Source organism: Taurulus bubalis, assembly GCF_910589615.1.
Source record: "Taurulus bubalis genome assembly, chromosome: 3".
Lineage (NCBI taxonomy): Eukaryota > Metazoa > Chordata > Actinopteri > Perciformes > Cottidae > Taurulus > Taurulus bubalis.
In genome coordinates, this window is record NC_136591.1 from 936545 (window position 1) to 954092 (window position 17548).

Consider the following 17548-nt stretch of genomic DNA (forward strand, 5'->3'; position numbering starts at 1 on the left):
AAACTAATGGCATGCCAAGTCAAAATGTCTCATTATTACTTTTCACAAACAACACTATCTAAGTTATCATTTTGATTGAGCATCTCTAAGATTGTAACTTTTTAACATTAATAAATTTAAATGTTTTGACATATTACATTTTTTTTTATATTTCACCTATTATGTATTTATTTTTCTAGTCTTGTTAGAAAGTGTTTTTTAGCTTGACAGTTATTTATTAGTTTTCTTTTCAATTCAAGTGTGTTCTACATTTTGTTTTGTTTGTTTGTCGTTTTGTCTTTTCAGTTCGGTTTAATCGTCATAACGACTACATCTCATTTTGCAGATGATTTACTGAGCAAAAACAACATCTTCCATTCCATTTGCAGAGGTGGGTTTACGTGTAGTTTAAGACCCAATGTTGACAGGAGCCAGTGAGTGTAATGCTGAAGCACCTTAGAGCTCATTGGATAAATGAGTGTCTCTTCAATGCACATTACTAACTCTACTTTCTTTTTCCATGGCTGCCTGGAACCGGTCCTGCCAGCTGCCATGGCCCTGCTGATGGAACCGGCCTGGAACCGGTCCTGCCAGCTGCCATGGCCCTGCTGATGGAACCGGCCTGGAACCGGTCCTGCCTGCTGCCATGGCCCTGCTGATGCCCCTCCTCTCTACCTCCTTCTGCTTCATGGATCGTGGTTATCTGGATCATGGACCATGCCTACTACTCATATGAATAATTTCTGTCATATTCATGTAATGTGCTGTAACTCTGTTACGTTATTCATTCTGGTCACATGACATCTATTGCTTCTGTCCATCCGGGGAGAGGGATCCTCCTCTGTTGCTCTCCCTCAGGTTTCTTCCCCTTTTTTCCCTGTGAAAGGGTTTTTACTATCTTTATTGGGGGAGTTGTTCCTGATCCGATGTGAGGTCCCGGGACAGGATGTCATGTGTACAGATTGTAAAGCCCTCCGAGGCAAACCTGTATTTGTGTTGTTGGGCTATACAAAATAAACTGAATTGAATTGAATCGACATTAACATGTTTTAATCAGACGACAGACTTACCTGTAAACGAAGGACTGCTTAGTGCAAAACCTTCCATCTTCAAAATGATTCAGGAAAAGTGGCGGGAAGTTTTTATGTATGTATTATTATGTATTGGGTATCCTTAACAAATGGCATTCTGCAAGAAAACTATTTTTGTATTCTCAAATTCTTTTATGTTTCAGATAGGAGGTTTTGCTCTTCGTCATCAATCTAGAAACCATAAAGCTTCTGATGCCAACACCTTGTCCCAGATTCTGAATACGAATAAATAATGTGTGTGTCGTGATCAGTGTTGGGGTAGTTACTCAGAAAAAGTAACTAGTTACAAGTTACTAGTTACTTCTGAAAATTGTAACTAGATTACTTTACTAGTTACTGCATTTGAAAAGTAACTTCACTACTAGTTACTTTACTTTCCATTTTTTTAAGCAAATGTCCAAATTAACCGCAAAGATACCTGGACAAACATCATGGCCCTTTCATCACTTTATGTTCAATAAAGGGCATCTCTTAGCCTTTCCACAGAGTGTATTGTAAACATGTAAAACAAAATGGCACATAAAACTCAGCCATTAACTTGAAGGAACATTAACCCTGTTCACACTGTCTGACCAAAGAAATATGCCTCACTTTAAAATCCACAAACAACAGGATTCCCATTAAATAGAAACAGAAATGCACTTAACCCAAAAAATAGAAACTGAAAATGTAATTAAATAAACAGAAAATCCACTTCATCATTGCCTAAATAAACAGAAAGTGCACTATATCCTATGAAGTTTATCATTTTTCTCTATTCTTCAAAATAGCGATTGTATCGCATGAGTAAAAGTCTCTTTATCTTTTACCCGACAGCCTGTTCCTCCTTGGGGTCAGAACAATACTGCCCAGGCTGAAAGCCTTTCTAGTGTTGTAGCTTGTTTTATTACATGATTTACTCTTATTGTGAAGAGCATGTAAACAGGAAGTGCTTTTACTTTGAAGGCATAAAGTACAATGATACGTGCTTGTTGACGCTAACTAATGTTGATGTTACGTGTGGAAAATATATACATGTCTGGTGCAAGAGCGCGTTCTCAATGCTTTATCAGTTGTAATACTGCAGTTCACCAGTAGAGGGAGTCCGTTCATACAGACGTGTCTTGTCCTCATTAGAAGCTCCACGTCATTACAGACAGGTGCACTTGATGGTATTGAGTGTTGTATTGCTTTGCAATCTCCTTAATCCTGGGGAACCTGGAGAGAACCTCCCAGGTGGATCCGGGCTCTCCGTCTCCGTCTCCTCCATTCCCCGCTTCCCTCCTTCTACGCACCAGCAGCTACGTCACTCAGATCACTCAGATGGAGTTCTGTGATTGGCTGTTCATCAGGAAGTGTCGTGTGACTCGCGCGCCGCTAAAAGAGAACTTTTCGGACTGGTACAAATGTCTTGAGTAACTTAGGAACGCGCGTTACTGAGGTCTAGTAAAGTAGTGTAGTTACAATGTGTTGAGTGTAATGCGTTACTTTACTTCGTTACCTATAAAAGTAATTACGTTACTGTAATCCGTTACTTTGTAGCTCGTTACCCAACACTGGTCGTGATTATGACGATTGAAACCTGTCCTGGACGCTTTAGTTCACTTGCTTGTGTGTTTTGTTAATTATGACCCACAGCCCGGCAGAGAAGGTGATGATATTCCCACGCATACTTCGAGATGCATTACATAACAGAGACCCTCATTGGTACTGATGACCAAAACCAATGTGGGAATGAAAGCAGTCCGTTTGGGAGGAGGGTAGGCAAGCAGCAGGCGGGAAGGCCGAGTGAAAAAGAGAGAGACGGTGAAAGCAGTGGAATTCTTCTTAATCTGACACGCGTTCCCTTCTGCTTCTCACCCACTCCTGCTGGCTCGCATCTCTCCAGAATATGAAATATGCATGGAGCCCTGGATTTTATCTGCTGCTTATCCTCCTGCCAGCTTCCTGCCCTGCTCACTACTAGCAGCCAGTTCTTTCTCCACTACCAGTCACCCTCCTCTTCATCACCCGCCCACACAGGGAAACACGAAGAAGAAACTGGCAAAATGTAAAATGAAGGAGGGAGGGAGTCTTTTTGGGTGCAGATATCACAGAAATGGAAAAGAAGGGAGGGAGATAAGGAGAACATAAGTGTGAAGAGGAAGGAACAGATGAATGGAGTTGGGGAGATATGTGGAACACTGGGACCATTAGATGTTACATCTTCTAATCTCCTGAAGTCCCAGTGGCTCCGGATTTTCTTTTTCCAGACAGAAAGCGAATATGGAAAGATATCAATGGAAAGGAGGACAAATAACAAGCACGGATTCTGTTTTCAAAGCATGAAGATGGAATGCAGAGATTTGCTATCGTTCATGCTCGAGGTGCTGAAGCTGCAGTCTGTGAGCCGGAGCAGCTTCAGGGAGTTCAGAGGAGGAGCGATGGCTCCACCTGGAGGATGGTGTGCACACTGCAGCTCCTACTTTCATTTGAGCCGTACGCTACGTCACAGTTAGAAACAAACAAACAAAGAGAAACAGAAAGAAAGGAAGACAGAAAGAAACAAAGAGAAACACAGAAACAAAAAGAGAAACAAAGAGAAACAAAGCTTGTGACGGACGACAGGAAGAAAGAAAGGAAGAGAAACAGAGAAAGAAAGAGAGAGAGAGAGCCCACAGCTTGTGAGGGACGGCAGGAAGAAAGAAAGAAACAAATGTAGAAACAAACAAAGGGAAACACAGAAAGAAAGTGTGTCAGTGCTGTGTTCTCCCCTCTTGTTTTCCCCCACAGGTTCCAACCTGCTAATTGTTGCCACCTGTGAGGCCAATCAGTGGCACTGTCGGCCATTTTAAAAGGAGGAAGTCAGAAGAGTGGGGGCGGTCTTTCCTGATGCACACTGACACTGTTGGGTTGGAGGTGTGGTGTGGTGTGGTGTGGTGTGGTGTGGTGTGGTGTGGTGTGGTGTGGTGTGGTGTGGTGGCAGGTCCAGGGCAGCAGGTGGAGGGCAGCAGGTCCGTTTGGGGTACCGGTGCAGACACGTAGGCGCTTTGTGTGTAGAATCACCAGGCTACTGGTCGGTGCTCCCTCTGTATCTGTTTTGGTCAATCTTTTTTAGAGAAGCTAGAGAAGCTATTTTGTTTTTATTTCCAGAGGTAGAGAGCTAGGCCCAGTTTTGTTTTCTTGATTTCTATTTGTTTGGCACGACCACAAACTGTCCCCAATCTCTCCCTCTTGATGGAGAACCCTTATTTGTTAAGCGGCAGATGCATATTGTTTCCAAACGTTACTCCTATTGCTGACTTTATTTCCCTCATGCGTTGGCTGAGCTGTGTTCGTTTCCCCTTATCCCCTAGACGTGTCACAGATGAGTCTTATTAATTAATGTTGTATTATTTATTGTTTTACTACACATCTTCAGAATACATAATCTCCATATTGTTTCAGATTATTACACGGTGTGAGGAGAAGTCAAGTCGGCTCAACCCTGAAGGTAAATATGAAATGGCACCATAAGATCATATTGACGCAACATTGCTGTTGCAGTCCAGACTTTGTGGTTATGAAAACCGTTTTTTGATATTCATATACATGGCCACTAGAGGCCACTGCACATCTGAGATATTGGCAGCCACCAAAGACTAGTTATGATCTCGGGGATGAGGGTCCAGTGGCCTTCTGCTGGTATCAGGTCTGAGGGTCCAGACCTCATGGATGTCCTAGTTGGATCCTTTTGTGTTCTTGCAGTATTTTGCATGACGTGTATATCTGACTGAGACACTTTTTGTTTGTTTGTTCTGTAGATATCTGAAGGGCCGTGAGATCCTGGTTGAGACGACACATCAGTTACAACGGCCGTAGTCGTTTGCTGCGTTGTTGATGCTCTTCATGCCGTGTACAGTACGTTTAACCTAACTTGGACCTTTTTGCTTCAGTGTTGTCATGTTTATTCTACCAAATGATTATGTCATAAACCGGCTGACCAGCGTCTTGGAGTCCATCCTCCTCAGAGCGCTCATGTCGGGTGACATCAGGAACTGGCTCGGCTTCGTTTCCTTGGTTTACCTTCCTCTTGTGTTCGGGTCGGCACCGACCCGTTTTAGGTTTTAAATGCGTAAAAGAACCACATCGATGTGTTTATTACATCAAGGCTTTTTGACTTTGTCAGGAACTTCTATTTCAAGAAAATAAAACAAACATTTTTTTCCACTAAATTCTAAAATGCTCTGGATGACCTTTTGTCAAATAATAATCACTCCAGCAACATCGTGATAAAAGGATCAGGTGACGGATGTTGCTTTCTGACCTTTGTGTTGTTAGGGTCGGTTTTGACCCAGCTATAAAAATAAGGTTTGTTTGACCTTGCACATCTATATTTTGTGTTATGACTTGTTCTGCTTTTCATTTCGTTTGTATTAAAGTTCTATTGCTGAAAGAAAGACTTTTCAGCCGTTTTCTTGAAGTAAATATAAATGGGTCGAAATTGACCCGTAACTCTATAGATGTTACTATAGTTAATAATATTAAAAATAAATAAAACGTATTTAAGAGATGTGTTCTAAAACCCCTCAGTAATAGTCAGGTTACTTAACCTTTTATTTATATGATTCTCTTGAGGTTCATTTTATTATTTCTTTAATTGAAATGGAGGCATCCTGACAAAGATAAGGCCCAGAGGCCCACACCAAAAATATTAAAACATAAACAATATGTTCATGGATAAGGAAGCCTAACAAGGTAACCAAGAGATGAGGAACACATTGGATGATAGATAATTGTTTTTAGTTTATTTTACAGCTGATTTAAGACACGGGTCAAAACCGACGCATTAACATAAGAGATGCTAACAGAGAGCTAACACAATAGATGCTAACAGAGAGCTAACACAATAGATGCTAGCAGAGAGCTTACACAATAGATGCTAGCGGAGAGCTAACACAAGAGATGCTAGCGGAGAGCTAACACAAGAGATGCTAGCGGAGAGCTAACACAAGAGATGCTAGCGGAGAGCTAACACAAGAGATGCTAGCGGAGAGCTAACACAAGAGATGCTAGCGGAGAGCTAACACAAGAGATGCTAGCGGAGAGCTAACACAAGAGATGCTAGCGGAGAGCTAACACAAGAGATGCTAGCGGAGAGCTAACACAAGAGATGCTAGCGGAGAGCTAACACAAGAGATGCTAGCGGAGAGCTAACACAAGAGATGCTAACAGAAAGCTAACACAAGAGATGCTAGCAGAGAGCTAACACAAGAGATGCTAGCAGAGAGCTAACACAAGAGATGCTAACACAAGAGATGCTAGCAGAGAGCTAACACAAGAGATGCTAAGACAAGAGATGCTAGCAGAAAGCTAACACAAGAGATGCTAGCGGAGAGCTAACACAAGAGATGCTAGCGGAGAGCTAACACAAGAGATGCTAGCAGAGAGCTAACACAAGAGATGCTAACACAAGAGATGCTAGCAGAGAGCTAACACAAGAGATGCTAGCAGAGAGCTAACACAAGAGATGCTAACACAAGAGATGCTAGCAGAGAGCTAACACAAGAGATGCTAGCAGAGAGCTAACACAAGAGATGCTAGCAGAGCGCTAACACAAGAGGAAGGGTAAGAGCAGTCACATCATCCGGTAGCGCCCCCTGCATCCCTCAGGTCAGATGACAGCAGGGCATTTGAAAGCATAACCCATTTCCCTGTTGTGTAAAACAGCATTACGTATTGTCACGAGGCTGGGGTAATTATATTTAAACACCCTGCCATTCAGCCCATTCATGCTAAAGATAGTCTCAAGTGCTCTCGATGTCCATTAATCAGCTGTTGCCTGAGCAGTAAGGTAGTTTTTAGGAAGATGTGTTGTTTAGCTGGAAGGCTTTTCCATCCTCTCAGAGAGCAGCGTCTTCAGTGTTTTGGCAACTGAAAAAAGGAAAATAAACATTGGGACTGCATTTCAAGTGAAGGCATATGTGGGGCCCACATTAACATTGCACCTGTAATGAGAACTGGACATGGACCCCCCATATTCTCATTTGTTTATTATTTTTATTGATTGTTAATTATGTTGTTTGTTCACCTGGCATCTGTTTGTTTATCTGTTTATCGAGGTTTGAATGATGTGAGGTTAATGTTGGTTACATGGATTTAAGTTCAGGCAGAGACTTGGGTCAGCTCAGGGGTCCTTTGGGGAAAAGCGAGGGAAAAAGCTGCGCTCACGCTATTCAGATTGGTCTAGAATAGCATGAAGTACTAGTGTGGAGCTGATCAGTGTGATTCTGTACTGTTCAGGTGTTCGTGTCCTGTTGCTCCTGTTGGTAAAGACATTCCTGTGTCCAAGTGCGCAACACATACTTATGTGTACACATTCATAGAAATGTTGTATATGTCTTTTTGTGGTTTATTATAAGATATTCCTTAAGGGTTTTTATTAGTACAATGATTACATTACTAATAGTTCAATAACCATTATCACTGTTGAACTTGTGACCCTGACTTCTTTTTTTGTTATACAGGGATCAGAGCACAAGTGTTTTATTTTTTTTTTTATGTGTTGATCTGTTTACAATAGTTAGGAAGAAAATAACAGGAAAGTATAAATCAAACAAACACAGTAAAGTACAAATACACTAATGACTCATGACTGATTTTGACAATGGCGTGAATCATTCAGGCCTCGAGAGTAGTAGAACTACTTTTCTATGAATTCTGGGTAAATTAAGTTTTTTACAGTTTTTTTGAGGGCAAAATAAGGCCTTAAACACTATAGACAGGTCTAAACCGTCTTGTGAAGGTGAGGTGAGGTCCAGCGCCGGTATCGGTGATGAGGCGCTGGTATCGGTGATGAGGCCCTGGTATCGGTGATGAGGCCCTGGTATCGGTGATGAGGCCCTGGTATCGGTGATGAGGCCCTGGTATCGGTGATGAGGCACTGATAGCCCTGGTATCGGTGATGAGGCCCTGGTATCGGTGATGAGGCACTGATAGCCCTGGTATCGGTGATGAGGCCCTGGTATCGGTGATGAGGCACTGATAGCCCTGGTATCGGTGATCAGGCCTCGGTATCGGTGATGAGGCACTGATAGCCCTGGTATCGGTGATCAGGCCCTTAGGCCCTGGAATCGGTGATGAGGCACTGATAGCCCTGGTATCGGTGATCAGGCCCTTAGGCCCTGGAATCGGTGATGAGGCACTGATAGCCCTGGTATCGGTGATCAGGCCCTTAGGCCCTGGTATCGGTGATGAGGCCCTTAGGCCCTGGTATCGGTGATGAGGCCCTTAGGCCCTGGTATCAGTGATCAGGCCCTTAGGCCCTGGTATCGGTGATGAGGCCCTGGTATCGGTGATGAGGCCTCGGTATCAGTGATGAGGCCTCGGTATCAGTGATGAGGCCCTGGTATCGGTGATGGGGCCCTGGTATCGGTGATGGGGCCCTGGTATCGGTGATGAGGCCCTGGTATCGGTGATGAGGCCCTGGTATCGGTGATGAGGCCCTGGTATCGGTGATGGGGCCCTGGTATCGGTGATGAGGCCCTGGTATCGGTGATGAGGCCCTGGTATCGGTGATGAGGCCCTGGTATCAGTGATGAGGCCCTGATGGCCCTGGTATCAGTGATGAGGCCCTGATATCGGTGATCAAGCCCTTAGGCCTCGGTATCGGTGATGAGGCCCTGGTATCGGTGATGAGGCCCTGATGGCCCTGGTATCGGTGATGGGGCCCTGGTATCGGTGATGAGGCCCTGGTATCGGTGATGAGGCCCTGGTATCGGTGATGAGGCCCTGGTATCGGTGATGAGGCCCTGGTATCGGTGATGAGGCCCGGCTGGGAAAGGGCTCGTCATGTTCTCCATTACCACGTTCAGCCTTTCATGCTTCGACCAGCTGTTGCCACTACGCTAGAAGTACTCTGTTGTCTCAAATGATGTGCTGTAGACTTAAGACTTCCCTTAAAAACTAAGAGGCCGAGCTCCAAACCATGAAGACTCAAGAGTAAACACACGTGGGCTGAGGTGCCAACATTTCCCATCATTCCACATTAACCAACATTTTAAATCCACATAACTTAAAACTAACAAGATAAAAACAGGGCATTTCTCCTCTTGAATGCATTGAATCCTTCTTTGGATCATTTGTGAATTCAAGCTGTGAATGTATTGGTACTGTGTATTGGTACTGGTACTCAAGCTGTGAATGTACTGGTACTGTGTATTGGTACTGGTACTCAAGCTGTGAATGTACTGGTACTGTGTATTGGTACTGGTACTCAAGCTGTGAATGTACTGGTACTGTGTATTGGTACTGGTACTCAAGCTGTGAATGTATTGGTACTGTGTATTGGTACTGGTACTCAAGCTGTGAATGTACTGGTACTGTGTATTGGTACTGGTACTCAAGCTGTGAATGTACTGGTACTGTGTATTGGTACTGGTACTCAAGCTGTGAATGTACTGTGTACTGGTACTGGTACTCAAGCTGTGAATGTATTGGTACTGTGTATTGGTACTGGTTCTCAAGCTGTGAATGTACTGGTACTGTGTATTGGTACTGGTACTCCAAGCTGAAAATAGCCTCCAGACTGAACTGTTTTTAAATACACTTTATTTGTATCATCAACATTATTAATGCATAAGTCCTTGCATATTTACAGAGCAGGTTTTCAGTTGGTGGAAGGTGCACATGTGTAGATGCATCTAAATACCGATGCTGATCATTTCACAATGAAAAGTAGGTCAGTTGTTAAACTCTTAGAGCTGAATAATTAAAGCCGTCGCTCTTTCAGTAATGAAGTGGAGATAATTGATTCACAGGGTTTTGTCTCATGGGGCCGATGTTAGAGATGTGTAATTTAATGAAAGAATGCAAAGACAAAGCAGTGGCTTACGTACGTAGATTATTTTTGTTGAAAACATTTCAGCTGATTTCCTTAAAACAATTGGGTTTCTTCCTCTAAGGCTGTCGTTGTTCCTACGAAACATACATGTGGACAATGGCTTCTTGGTGGTGCACTGTCACCTCACAGCAAGAGGGTCCGGGGTTCGATCCCCGATCCCGGGTGGTCCCTCTGTGCTCTGTGAGTTTGGATTTTACACTTTATCAATACATTTTCCTGAGCTTTTGTTGGGCTGTACTGCATTAGTTGGGGGATCATTCATGATGGAGTTCAAAGTCTTTCCAGCGGACTGTGGTACAATGTTTACCGGTCCCCCGATCAGGGTCAATGAACTGCCTCATGTCACATGAAAAAACTATCATTTCCCAAAGGAGTAACAGACTGAAATGAAATGCACTAGGCTAACACAACTAAAAATCATATTGTCATCCACATAGAAATATTTCCAATGAGACAACTGAATATTTACAGGAGGACCAGGTATGAGGTGCAAGTGGCAAAGATGTCTTGATGTATTCATTTGTCAGAGCACATCATTGAATTTTCCATCTTTATTTGACTTTGTTTATGACCTTGGTTGTTTGCGTTTATCCGTAACTTCTGTCGTGACTAAAACCAACTGTTTCTTCCTACAAACACTAAATATGTTTACCCTAGAAATATTTGCTGTTATTCTATATTTTTGTTGACTCAGTCCAGAAAGAGAACAAAGCCAACAACTGCGTCCTTCAACACTTCCCAACTGCCCTGCCTGTTGCCCTCAGGCCTAAGACCATGTGTTCCTACTGATGACGCACACACACACACACACACACACACACACACACACACACACACACACACACACACACACACACACACACACACATGTAAAAAGTAGTGTATTGTGCACATTTATTTTAAAGTAATGTTATCAGAACAATATAACAGTCTGGAGCAACAGCAAGTTAACAACAGTATATAAATCTAAAATATATGGGAAGAAAAAAGAGATGTATTTTATTTTTTTAATGCTTGTATATGACTGGTCATTCAATTCGATATTGTATTTATTTTCAGATGTTATAGACTATTTATATAGACTGTGAGGGACAAGCCACTCCTTCTTTTGTCATGTTCAGTAGTAAGGGTCCCTGTGAGGGACAAGCCCCTCCTTCTTTTGTCATGTTCAGTAGTAAGGGTCCCTGTGAGGGACAAGCCCCTCCTTCTTTTGTCATGTTCAGTAGTAAGGGTCCCTGTGAGGGACAAGCCACTCCTTCTTTTGTCATGTTCAGTAGTAAGGGTCCCTGTGAGGGACAAGCCCCTCCTTCTTTTGTCATGTTCAGTAGTAAGGGTCCCTGTGAGGGACAAGCCCCTCCTTCTTTTGTCATGTTCAGTAGTAAGGGTCCCTGTGAGGGACAAGCCCCTCCTTCTTTTGTCATGTTCAGTAGTAAGGGTCCCTGTGAGGGACAAGCCCCTCCTTCTTTTGTCATGTTCAGTAGTAAGGGTCCCTGTGAGGGACAAGCCACTCCTTCTTTTGTCATGTTCAGTTTGTTGCTTACCTTAAAGATGTATGTTCAAGGTCAACAAATGATTAACTTCATACAAAAGCAATCAGTGCTTTTGATTGATGTGTGTATTTATTATTAGTATTATTATTATATATAATAATAATAATCACTCACAAGTGCATAGTTACATATTGTTGATTGTATCTTTCTGAAGCAGCTGGGCACTGTAGTTTTTAGAAAAAATTCAGGAGGAACTATTTTCAGCTGTGGATGAATACACACTTTAGTAATTTCTCATGCAGACTCAAAATAAACTTCTTGTAGAAATGAAGGAACACGTCACCCACAGCACTGATGAATAGTGTTTGGACAACAATGGAGCTCTATGGTACCGAAGAACAAGATAAACTCGGCTTTGATACACTGTTACTGTTGTTGTTGGTTTCGTCATGAGACACACATTTCCTGTTTTCTTAATAAAGAATGTTTACCGAAAAGAACAATCTATTGTTGTCTGTTGGTGATTTCCAGTTTAAGGATGACACCGAGGTACAAACGTGAATTACATGATTATGAAATATAAACTAGCAAACCCAGCGACACATTTGAATAAAGTGAAGCAGTTTATTATGTCAGTGCATTCATGGGTTATGGTTATGTTTAGTGATTGACAAAATCAAACAGAGGTGGTGTACAAAGGCGATACAATGTAGCCTAATACAGTATTTAAGTGTGCAAAGATGGACCAACAACAGTAGTGGACATTATAAACTCTGAAAACAGTATTTATGTGCATTTTTTTGGCACAAACATAACTCCATACATCTCATCCAACAGCGGACTGACGGACCGAAACCACAAACAACCAATCCCTGAGATTCAGTTTGAAACCTAACGAGGGCATCACAGGCCGGGCCACGTCGCCTCGCTTCAGGTTCTACAAATATGTATTCTGTGAAATCTTAAGGCTTAAATTCATTGCTCGTGATTATTAATGGGACTTTTTATTTCTTATTTTTTAGATTTGACGTATGAACTGAGAGCAAACACACCCCAGCCTGTGCTACAATGCGTTCTATGCATAAACATATCTATATCATATGTCATGTATCAGTCCACTGTACACCGCCAGTTTCCTGTTTGCATCAACGCCGCCGACAAATCACGTGACAACATTTGAGCCGACAAAATAGGACACAAGAAAGAAAACAACATTTTTTACAAAATATATTAAATCAATTAGCACATCAACAATTATTGATAAAGCATGTAGGTGCAAGCAGCAGGTCATGAGGGTCCAAGTAGACGTCACATATCAGGACAGTGCAGCTAAAGCAATACAGTGTTTGGTGCAGCAGGGCTTCACACAGTGGGTTTTGTGCAAGGGTATATATACCGAGAGAAGTGACTTAGCAGGAATCTCCAGTGGCCAAAATAACATGAACACCTGTACAATGTATTGTAATGTAATCCAATAGAATATCCTGCAATAAATATTACTTTGTGAATGCTTGTGTGTCAATGATTCTGTGTTGGATGGCATCAGATTGTGAGTGTTCGTAATGTTCTATACAACTGTTTCTGATCGGTCCTTCCATTCATATGATCATCCTGAATTAAAATAACATATTTTCTTGGACTATAATTGATCCGTCTGTGGAGGCAAGCTTAGTTAAACGTTTCACCCGTGAATATGGCTTGTTTTTCTTTGTGCAACACCATATCCTGACTGACCCTGAGCTTCATATGGAGCGACAAGTGTTAATTGGATTTATGGATTGACAGTGAGTCGTGCAGTCAGGAAACAACGGCCTTTCCTAACATCGCTAAAGGTTGTAGCATGTTTGGACAATATGTTGTTGAGATTGATATTTATTTTCTAAATAAAAATAACAGCCTGAAGCACATCGATGACCCACGGTGAGCACAGAATACACAACGCTACTCCTTTGAACCTTCCTCTTGTGTTCGGGTCGGCACCGACCCGTTTTAGGTTTTAATGCATAAAAGAACCACAACAATGTGTTCATGGCATCAAGGCTTTTTGACTCTGTCAGGAACCTCTATTTCAACTAAATAAAAAAATAATGTCCACTAAATTATAAAATGCTCTGGTTGAAATGATGACCTTTGTGTTGAGTCAGTTTTGACCCAGTTATAAAAATAAGATTTGCTTGATTGGTTGTTGTTTGTTTGACCTTTTTCTTAAAGTAAATATATATGGGTCGAAATTGACCCGTAGATGTTACTATAATTAATAATAATATTAAAATGAAAAAAATAAATAAACAAATGTATTGAAGAGATGTGTTCTAATACCCCGCACTAATAGTCAGGTAACACAACAACCTTTTATTTATGTATATGATTCTCTTGAGGTTCATTTTATTAATTCTTTAATTGAAATGGAGGTATCCTGACAAAGAAAAGGCCCAGAGGCCCACACCAAAAATATTAAAACATAAACAATATGTTCATGGATAAGGAAGCTAAACAAGGTCACCAAGAGATGAGGAACACATTGGATGATAGATCATTGTTTTTAGTGTATTTTACAGCTGATTTAAGACATGGGTCAAAACCGACCCGTTAACACAAGAGATGCTAACAGAAAGCTAACACAAGAGATGCTAACAGAGAGCTAACACAAGAGGAAGGTTAGACATTATTGATGCTGAGAATTAATTGAATCTCCTCCGAGACACGTTTGTCTTGCTTGGAAAAAAGTAGTTTAGAGATTACATAAACTACACTTTTGGAACACTGGTACAATTTGAATAAACTTCAGGGTATCATTTGCACATTGCCTCCATGTATTACTGTTGCTTTGACATTGTATTTGAGGTAAATGCTGTGTGTCTTGTATTTTACCACTCATATATCTTTGTATTTGACCGTGAACAGATATGATTGCCGGCTTTGTTTTTTTTCGTGCATCCTTAAGCATTCCTACCGTCGTCTTAACTCAAACCACATCTGAGTTTATTATCACCATCCATGATCTTCTCTACTTCTAGTGTCCATGTGTGCATATTGTTGGAAGGAAGAATGTTGCACAGGAAGTAAAAAGCTTTGATCGAACGTAATCCGAAATTTTGCCAAAATTGAACCAAAGTTCAGGAGCTTCATCTAGAATGTGACCCGACCGATGATACCTGAAGAAACTTGTGTCATAGAGGTGGTTGAGGAAAACGTTCATGGGCCAGCGGGTCTTCACTTGACATATGAACTGTATGTGCTGAAGTATCGCAGGGCGGGATTATCACACGCTCAGAACCGGAGCCAGAATAGGAAATTCCATGGGGCGCATCACTGACAGCTCCTTCTTAAGTGCTACTCTCTCTGCACTCAAGACCTTCCTGCATGTCACGCAGGAAGCAACACTCCAACTTCTTCTCTCCCACCCACCGGATGACATTTTGAAAAGCTCGATGGAGCACCTTTTAAATTGGCACTAATTTATAATTCATGGAGTTAAGGTGCAGATGAGCACAAATTTCAATAAGTGGAGTCAATTTTTTGGGGGAGTATTGCTCGTCTTCATTGCAGAAATTTAACTCGGCTCGAAAGAACATTTATGTAAATCAGATCCCAGCTGTGTGCAAAAGGCAAAACATTTAACTAAGTAAATGTTCACTCTAAAAGGAATAATGTGATGTTATTCACTTTCTTGCTAAAAGTGGATGAAGAAGGACATGACACAACAATCCATGTAAAACTGGTAAGAGTCAGTCGAGCAACGGGAAAAACTAAGTAAAGCTGCTACGTCTATGACATGTTGAGAGTTCAACAATGGAGAATCATTTAAATGCTAAATCCCAACTGGGGACCATATCGAGCCAGGGGCGTAAAGTCCCCCACCTACTGCCCCCTAACTTCTGGCCCCCTTTACTCGGACAATGCCCATCTTTAGAGTCAACTTTCATGTAGATCTCAACTACACACCTCTACAGTTTCACGATGTTATCCTGAACAAAAAAAGATGTCCGCAGAGAGCCACTTTCAGCATGGCTGCTAACCCAAGTGGGTAGAAAAAGACGACCCGCCTTCTCTGGAGAATTAACGAGCGTCAAGACACCGCAGAGTGTCGCATCATAAACACTGATTTGAACAATACATTTAGACAACGTTGCAACAGCTCGGACAGCAACAGCGGCCAGCTTGCAGCAGGCATGCTAGCAGATTAGCTCGCTAGCGGTAGTGCCAGCTCAGTTATCTCCGCGGGCATGTGAATTGTGGGTCGTAGCGGTCAGTTGAAAGTCGACACTCATGTATCTCCTTTAAGTGCGGAGCTGAAAGCAGGAGGTGGTTAGCATAGCATAGAAACTAGTAGCATAGCATATAAACTAGTAGCTATTAGTTACGGCAAGCAACTCCTCGTAAAGCTTTTCTGTTTCTTTTGTGAACGTATAACAAATAAATCAAGATACATGTTGATTTATGAGCTTTACATTTTTTATATTGTTGTAATATAATATATTATGTGTTAGCTTTTGACACGGCTAGGCCTGCTGTTTCCAGTCTTTATGCTAAGATAAGCTAATTGCCCCCTCTCTCATACTTAGTAACAACCAGACACACAAGAGTGGTAATAATCTTCTCATCTAACTCTAGAAAGCGAATAAACATAGTTACCAACATGTAAAACAATTTCATGGAAAAAAGATGCTCAACAAACCAACAATAAATAGTTCAAACAAAACGATCCCTGAATCAACCACAGTTGTTCCTTAAAGTTTGACATTCTATTCATTCAAAGAAACAAACTGGTATGAATGCATACTGAACGGTTTTGCATGTAAAGTGCACCGTCTGGGTCTCGGTTCCACTGATTACATCACAGCGTCTCCTTGTGTGCAGTTTGACTGCTATGAAAGCTGTGTGAGCGACATTAACTGCATACAAGCCACAGGTGAAGGAGTGCAAAAGACAACAGCCTGTACAAACCGTACAAATACTACTTTGAGCTTGACTGTTACACCCAAACCTGCTCCGACATGGCTCACGTCAGGTTGATTTGTTTTTTTTGCAGTTTGGTTTTAGAAACATTTTTTAACATATATGAAAAATGTTCGTAGCGATTTCACACTTTTGTCAGATTTGGATTTACGAAAAGTTATAGCTCTAGCTGTGACTCGACTTTGGTTGAAAACCTTTTCCAACCTCAGTAGAGCCGTATTATGAGAACAACGCTGTCATAAGTCAGTCAGCAGCATGAGGGTTGTTGGGTCCTTTCTCAATTACAATGTCTGTAATACGGAGAGAAAATCAAGTCAAGAAGCGTACACTACAACACGTCACTTGTAGGTTGTAACCACAGAAAAGACACCACGACTCCACAGACGAAGCACAACCTTGTGGGGAAGATGTGTGTTCCTAGGAAAGAGGGGTGGGAGCCATGTCACAGCGTGGGTGTGAAACAAGCAGCGACACTCAGAAACCACCGGGACACAAAGGTGAGCTGTTGTTGATATCGTAGCAGGTGACAGGCAGCGTGTGATTGGGCGAGTGAAGGGCACAAGAGGGGGCAAGGCAAGCCGTCGTAGGAGAGGTAAAGGGTCCACGTGTCAGATCTCCATGTGAGCGTCTTTGGCTGATGTGTTGTCCTTCAACGAGCCAGAGATAGTGTAGAACCTGCATGGACACGGAAACAAGAACGTCTTTTTTTACACAAAAATCCATGCAAATAACTTTCTGAACTTTGGCCTTTGCCAAAGTTCAGAAAGTTCAGAAAGACACGTTTTGCCGAGGGAAAACTGATATTGCGATTCTCTGAGGGCTCCATTGACCTCTCACCTCGAGATATGTGAATGGAAATGGCTTCTATAGGTACATCCCAAGTCTCTTAATTGCATCCCCGTTTCCCTCACTTGCGTCCTTTCCTTGCGTCTTAGTCCCCCCACCAGGGATGCACAAAGAGACGCAAGGAAACCATCCGAGGAGAGAGGACACGAGGAGAGAGGACACGAGGAAATATGTTTTAAGAGACATGAGACGTGTTTTCCTCTGAAGTGTTTCTGATCACAGCTGTATCGGCTGTCAGTCGGCTTTCATAGCTGGAGAGTTTGTGTCTGAACACATGATCAGTGGAACACAATCTTTTCCGGGTCCGGACAGTTTTTAGCAAACAGTCCAATAAAAATCCACTT

General features: G+C 42.2%; 1 protein-coding gene across 1 annotated transcript in view; it reads right to left on the reverse strand.

Annotated features, from left to right (window-relative positions):
* Positions 1-16966: 16966 nt before the first annotated feature.
* The window catches only part of opn5 (opsin 5), a gene marked incomplete at both ends in the record, with an annotated part of 29549 nt that continues 28967 nt past the window's right edge, over positions 16967-17548 (reverse strand). The window contains one exon of the mRNA XM_079215134.1: positions 16967-17033. Coding sequence (XP_079071260.1) covers positions 16967-17033 — 67 coding nt within the window. The remainder of the gene's footprint in view (positions 17034-17548) is intronic.